Source organism: Otolemur garnettii, unplaced genomic scaffold (genome assembly GCF_000181295.1).
Source record: "Otolemur garnettii isolate 467f Iridium unplaced genomic scaffold, OtoGar3 scaffold00195, whole genome shotgun sequence".
Taxonomy (NCBI): Eukaryota; Metazoa; Chordata; class Mammalia; order Primates; family Galagidae; genus Otolemur; species Otolemur garnettii.
The window spans coordinates 302,774-310,091 of record NW_003852590.1 but is presented as its reverse complement, the minus strand read 5'-3'; the positions used below and the strand labels follow the sequence as shown (position 1 = coordinate 310,091).

Here is a 7,318-nt window from a genome sequence, read left to right as displayed (position 1 = left end):
CTTAAGTCCAAGAGTTTGAGGTTGCTGTGAGCTGTGATGGCACAGCACTCTACCAAGGGCAACATAGTGAGACTCTGTCTCAAAAAAAAAAAAAATGTACTCATAGAAAATATGTACATTTATAGATAAAGTGAGTTCTCATTTTATATCTATAATTCATATTGAAGCATTACATGCAGTAAATATGTTATACCATATAGAAGTGAAAATATGTTGTAAGCAAAAGAAATATTTAAAAATATGAATAGCTTAATACAAATATGATTTTAATAGAGATATTTACTTTGAAGTTTTCAAATTTATCATGGACATAACTTTGGTTCATTAGTATACTATTAAATTCTTACATCAATCAATATTTCAGGTCATGACCTCTGGATTTAAGAAATTCTTAAAAACAATGTCAAATATGATCGAAGAGAAAATGTGATTCGAGTCTGGAGACAATTTTGCATGTAAGTATTGGGAAATTAGATTTTCTCATAGTAAAATGTAATAAAAACTATAATATCAACTCATTAATGACTAAATTGCAGAAACCGTGGTTGACTGTATTCTGCCCACTATAACACTTTGTTTTTATATTTAAAATTAATGCAATACTTCCTGATATTTTGGTTATGTTTTTCTTAGGATCACTTAATAATAAAAATCCAAGATCATTAATAGAAGAGGAGGCAACATTTGGAAAATTACTACAATTAAAAAGAAAAACTGATTCTAGGTGAGTTATTGGTGGGGGCAAACAATGGCAGAGGTTCTCTGTGATAATTGGTGGCATCTCTCATGCATGTGGTAATAAAAATGATAAAACATGCAAATATATAGAAGGGTTTCACAAATTCCTTTTTTGGCCATTAGTGCTATAATAAAAATTATGGCTAGATTCCTAACAGAATTAAATCTAAGTTAATTTCAATGGTGAATATGTATTTATTGGGATTTTTGTCTCTTTTAAAAATATTCTTATGTGTTCAGTTAAATTAACATTATATTTCATGGCTATACAATAGTAATATTTCTTAATAGAATGCTTCCAGACATGATAGGGAGTAAGCATTAGGAACATTACTTTAGCAATATTTGTCTCTTAGAATTAGTAAGCTAGAGGGGAGCAATTTAGAGACCATTTTTCCTTAGCTCAGAATTGTATCTACTATTAGATATTTAAAGAGAATTATTTATTTGATATTGTTCATTGCCTATAACTTTATTTCGATAATGTAGGTGTCTTAGAAAATCTTTTATTTTCTTATTGAAAAAAAATATTTGATTTTCTGTAATAAAAAATAATTTCTATTAAATCACAAGGAAATTTTTATGACGTATGGATGTTGATTCTCAAGAGATTAACCTAGGAATAAATTCTCCCCTTAAATAGCTAAAAAGTAAAAAAAAAAACCAAAAAACATGAAACTATTACTTATGAAAAATAAAAGTTTTATAATAAAATATACTATCAAAATATATATTGTTATATTCATGTAAAGCTCTTTATTTTGAAACTTTAATCATTTGATCCAAATTTTGGTAAAGGAAAAGAAAGCAAGTTGTTTTCCAATTACTTAAAAAAAATACATAGTGATCCTAGGACTTTGGGAGGCCAAGGCGGGCAGATTGCTTGAGCTTAGTAACTGCAGACCAGCCTGAGCAAGGGTGAGACACTCTCTCTATAAAAATAGAAAAATTAACTGCTGATTGTGGCAAGTGCATATACTCCCAGGAACTCTGGAGGCTGAGGCAAGAGGATCTCTTGAGCCCAAGGGTTTGAAGTTGCTGTGAGCTGTGATAATATCATGACACTATACCCAGGGTAGCAAACTGACACTCTACCTCAAAAAAGCAAAACAAAACATATATATGGAATGTTTTGTTTATAAATCTAAGTAAATTAACATATATTTATTTAGCTCATTACTACTTTAAACCATGATACTCTTAAACATTTGTAGAACATAAGTTTATGATTAAATATTTAAAGTAAATGTATTATATGATTTTAAAATAAATTTTCTGTCAAGAGACATACAAGAGACATTTATTTCATAAACATTGATGAATTTTATTTCTTTCATTTTCCATTGCAGTTTGATTTATATTACGTAGCATATTTCACTTTGGCTTTAATGATGGAGAAAAACTATGTCCTGTATTTTCTGTTCCTCTTGCCTGTGTTAATGGTAAGCATAAAAATATCTGTGATTATTTCTTTTTTCACTGCCAATATTCCTATAATTGATAAAGGTTGATAACAACAAAATTACACCTGTTACTAGATACAAAAATTAATCACACCTTATATCCCATCAACAGAGTAATCATTTATTTCCCATCAGGTATGCTTTCAGTCTTTCATTGAAGGATAAAGCATTGGGGGCATCCGAGTGGCAAATTACACAAGATACAAAGGTATAGGACACCAATTTGAAAGAAATGAAATAACACTACACTACAGTCATTCATAGTAAAGTACTTTCAACCAGATTTGTTGCTTCTGAGTTAGATTTCCTAAAAGAAAAAAACAAAAACAAGTGATTCTCTCATTAATGTTTTTCCCATTCTGATGGCCAACTGAAGGACCTATACTGATTGAAAGGCATTTCCAAACCATGCACTGTATTTTAAATTTCCTGTTTATTAAGATAAACCAGCATTGGTGCTAAATTTTGGGGAGGTGTGTGTGGATGCACACTCGTGTGCACCTTTCCGTATGTATGCTGGGGATAGGAGATGAAAGGTAGACAATGTCCAAAACTCAGTTACGCTACTTCAGGAATCATACGTCTCATACATTTAATTTTATTTTTATTTACAGTAATGTATTATTCATATTTTTCTCTGCCTCAAATTAAAACAGTGACTGTGCTCTTATTATATTAAATAAATATGAGAAATGGAGAGACCTACTCTCATCTGATTCTGTGCCAGCAAAGAATTTTCCTGTGGTGTTTCCAAGAAAACCCTACAAAGATAGAAATAAAGAAACTCAGGAAAAATACAGAAAACACGAACAAAAAAAAAACAAGACTACATTCCTGTCAGCATTTGCATTTGAAAACATTCTCAAGTCTAGGAGCAGTCCAAATTCTTCCCTTCCTAGATGGTATCTTTAAACTGACTTGAATTCAAGAAACAGGGCTCCTTTTCAGCTCACAGCTTCTACTGAGTGTGTCAGTGAGCTGCACAGAACTTGGGTTCCCTGACGGTAATTCCATAATAGATTACCAGCTGATTATTGTAATTAAGAAACTCAGAGCCTTTCTCTTGAACCCTTTCAAGACAGTGTGTAAATCTGAGTCTTTATTGCAAGTAGAAATAAAAATGACGTCCAGTCATGCAATCCTGCAAACTTCCTGAGATCAGAAACTGTGGTTTTTTAAGTACAAATTACCTTCTTGTTCTAATTGCCCATTTATTGCTTGAGTGGCACTACTGCTGCACTTGGACATTAAAACTAATCAGAGAAAGGAGTTAAGGTTACCTGGTGGATCACATGGTGGTAAAACTTGAGTGGTGCCTCACAGTAAGGGAATATCATTATTTTGAAATGAGGGGACAAAAGTAGATTAGGAAGATAACTATAAAAGATACTTACAAGAAGAAATGCAAACACTAAGGAGAACAGGTTGAAGGGAGACTTACTCAAGCTTTATTACAAATCAGGGAAGAAGGTCGTGTAGAAATTAAAGTAGAGGTCAAGCATAAAATAGTGCTATTAAATTAAAGAACATATGGGGCGGCGCTTGTGGCTCAAAAGGGTAGGGCAGAGGTGGTGGGTTCACCAGCCCTGGCCAAAAACTGCCAAAAAAAAAAAAAAAAAAAGTAAAGAACATAAGTATATAATTTGTCCAAAACCTTTATGCATGTGCATACAATAAAAATTGTATTTATTTACCGACATCTTAAATGAACTTGTCACTTTGATTATCAAAATATCATTAAAAACAGCACCAAATTTTGTGTATTTTCCAAGTGCCAGATATAACCCTTCAGTTATCTCCATGCCATTCATTATATTGTAACCCGTAGTATTATTTTATAATAAAGCAGAGGCTTGAGGGGAGGATGGTAAGTCTCTTGCTTATGTTCACAGAGCATGTAGAAATGTGGGAATGGATTTTGGGTACAGCCTTGCCTACATTCCAGAACGTAGGGCCAGGGGTGTCTTACAGCCAACTACCACAAGCCTCCAAAAGCCAGTAATAAATACTTCTCATCTCTGCCATTGGTGACGTCTTGTTTGTTATTTGAACCTGGACATGGTGGGGATATTTATACCATGAAACTCAGCAAACACTAAAAATCAGGAATTTTTCCCCAGAGACACATTCTACCATTCAGTAAATCACTCACTTGCTATTTCACACTATGACAATCCACCTCTCTTAAAGACATTTGCACAACACTGAAGTTTTTGCTTCTAAATCCCTTAGATTCTTGTCACAGCAGAATCCGAAGAAGAAAGCCCTGATGGCTCTATTCATTTGGGGGTTACTAGAAATAAAATCATGACAGCTCAATATGAATGTTACCAAAAAATTATGCAAGACCCCATTCAACAACCAGAAGGTAAGTGTGACTATTTTCTTCTCAATGTATCTGACATATTTTCAAAAGAAAATTGCCCTCATCACACCATTTTGAGTTCTTTGGTCTATTATTAAAAAGGGTTAGTTGCTAGTTTTTCCAATGTGTGTGCCATTGTAATTATTTAATTATGAAAAACATTTTGTGCCATTATGTTATCTTCTTTAAAAAAATCTAATGTTACAGTATGACAGTGATCTACTTGGTATTATTAATTTTATAATATAAAAATATTAAAAATCAAATAAGTATTAATATTAACACAAAGACACATGCCTTTAGTTAAACTAATGAGAGTGACCTTCTGTTTATGCAATTTGTATTTCTTTTTCTCAATCTGCTTGATTGGAGCAGGTATATAAAATGATGACTACAAAAGTATATTTTTTTTACATAATACACATACTTTGCATAGTACTTTTGGTAGCAAAGCTAATGGTGTTTTGGGTCTTCTGTTTCCATTAAAACATTGTTTTGCTGGCAGTGCCCATAGCTCAGTGGGTAGGGCCCTGGCCTCATACACCAATGCAGGTGGATTCAAACCCACCCGGGCCTGCTAAACAACAATGACAACTGCAACAAAAAAATGGCAGGGTGTTGTGGGCACCTGCAGTTGCAGCTACTAGGGCAGCTGAGGCAAGAGAATCGCTTAAGCCCAAGAGGTAGAGGTTGCTGTGAGCTGTGATGTCACAGCAATCTGTCCAGGGCTACAACTTGAGACTCTGTTGAAACAAAAAACAAAAGCAAACAAAAAAAAACATTGGGACATAAGTCAGCTAATCTTTCTTTGCTTTAAAGAAAACTTTATGTTTTTAATTTAAGAGGCTTTGCTTTCATGTTGAAGAAAAATATGAGCTATTAAGCATTCTATCCCATTTGAAAAGGATTAGAGAATTAGAATAAAAGGATTAGAGAAAGGATTAGAGAATTAGAATTTGGCAAAAGGACCTAAAAAAGAATCTTTCAGCATTAAAATAGTGTAATTAGGATTGAACTATTATTTGGTTGCTTCAGAAAATACTTAGACCTTGGCCTAAGAATACAATTTCTAAAATAAACATGTTTCCCATTTGCATGTAGAAACACTAATTTTAATTTTTAATTTTAAGTATAGAAGCACTAATGACTATTTCACAGTTAAGGACAACCAGCAAGGACATTTGACTTATTAGATAAATAGTTACCTTTGAGAATCAGAATTAAATCTAAACTTATATATATTAAGATATTTCTGAATTTAATTTAGAAGTTAGGTATTCTAATAATTACTTGGTGAAAAGACCAAGTCACTGCTTTAGATTATTTGCATAGTATCTGCATTTTCAGTAGATAGTCTTTAACCATGTCAGTATGAAACCACCCTTAAGACTTTATGTCTCTATGAATAAGTAGAGGGAGTTAATTCTGCCTAATTTTTATTTCCCCCTTAAAGGAGTTTACTGCAACAGAACCTGGGATGGATGGCTGTGCTGGAATGATGTGGCCGCAGGCACTGAATCAATGCAGCTCTGCCCTGATTACTTTCAGGACTTTGATCCCTCAGGTAAAAGCAAAATTTATGTGCCTATCTCCTTGACATTTGTCTAATAAACCCTGCATTAATTAAATTACCGTTTTCCTTTTTAATTTTAAAGAAAAAGTTACAAAGATCTGTGACCAAGATGGAAACTGGTTTAGACATCCAGCAAGCAACAGAACATGGACAAATTATACTCAATGTAATGTGAACACACATGAAAAAGTGAAGGTATACAATAACTATGAATTTAAATTTAATTTGCACGATCTGTTCCAACAGTTAAGTGTCCAGTGCAGTATTGGAGAAAATTTAGTCAATGTTCCATTCCCTTATAAAGCCTTTTCATGAGACAAATTGAGAAGAATAATGAAGAAAAGTATCCGTGGTAGGAATGACTGATTTTGTCATTACACGGAGGAAGCAAGCCTCAGTGTTAGGTAATAGGATATTTACAAGTCAATGTCTCACTACTGGGTTTCACATTTTCCAAAGAAAACATACCTTAACAGTGTAAGAAAAGGAAAAACTTTCATTTGTAGTAGAATTTCTAGAATTTCCTCTGAGTTTTTGCTCAAGTAAACAGGATAAGCTCAGCAGGGTGTAAACAGCCCCATGTGCTCCCTCAGTAGAAGACTTTCATTCTGAGTGTCTGTTAGGTCACTAGCGTTCATATTCCCATTTTGAGCACCACATATTAAAGTCTGAGTTAATCAGTGTTTGTCCCAATAATAAAGCTTTAATAGAAAATGCTGGCATGTTTCACATGTGTGTATTTAGAGGCAGTTTGTTATAGTGACTAAAACTGGGAGTCCTGTTGTCTCCCTTCCTGTTTCTTCCCCAAACCAGCTGTGGGACTTGACACAAGTCTTCCAACATCTCTCTGCCTCAGTCTCCACCATTCCTTCATTGTATAAAATAAGAGTGAGAATACATTGCACCCTCATGGTTTTTATAGGAATTGACTTCATACCAGAAAAATACTTAGAAGATTAGCATATAGTAAGCACTTGATAAAGTCCAGCTATTATAATCTTTGTAAACCATATATTCTATGCTATTCAAAGAAGGATTTGAAGAAAATTACAAAAATACAGAATAAAGGGCAGCGCCTATAGCTCAGTGGGTAGGGCACCAGCCACATACACTGAGGCCGGCAGGTAAGAAACAGGCCTGGGCCAGCTAAAACAACAATGACAACTGCAACAACAACAA

General features: G+C 33.6%; 1 protein-coding gene across 1 annotated transcript in view; it reads left to right on the top strand.

Moving 5' to 3' along the window:
• Positions 1 to 700: 700 nt before the first annotated feature.
• Positions 701 to 7,318, top strand: part of CALCRL (calcitonin receptor like receptor) — a 38,173-nt gene continuing 31,555 nt past the window's right edge. The window contains exons 1-5 of the mRNA XM_003801027.3: positions 701 to 724; positions 2,088 to 2,180; positions 4,434 to 4,569; positions 6,020 to 6,130; positions 6,222 to 6,334. Of these exons, the coding sequence (XP_003801075.2) occupies positions 2,127 to 2,180; positions 4,434 to 4,569; positions 6,020 to 6,130; positions 6,222 to 6,334 (414 nt within the window). The 5' untranslated portion in view covers positions 701 to 724; positions 2,088 to 2,126. The remainder of the gene's footprint in view (positions 725 to 2,087; positions 2,181 to 4,433; positions 4,570 to 6,019; positions 6,131 to 6,221; positions 6,335 to 7,318) is intronic.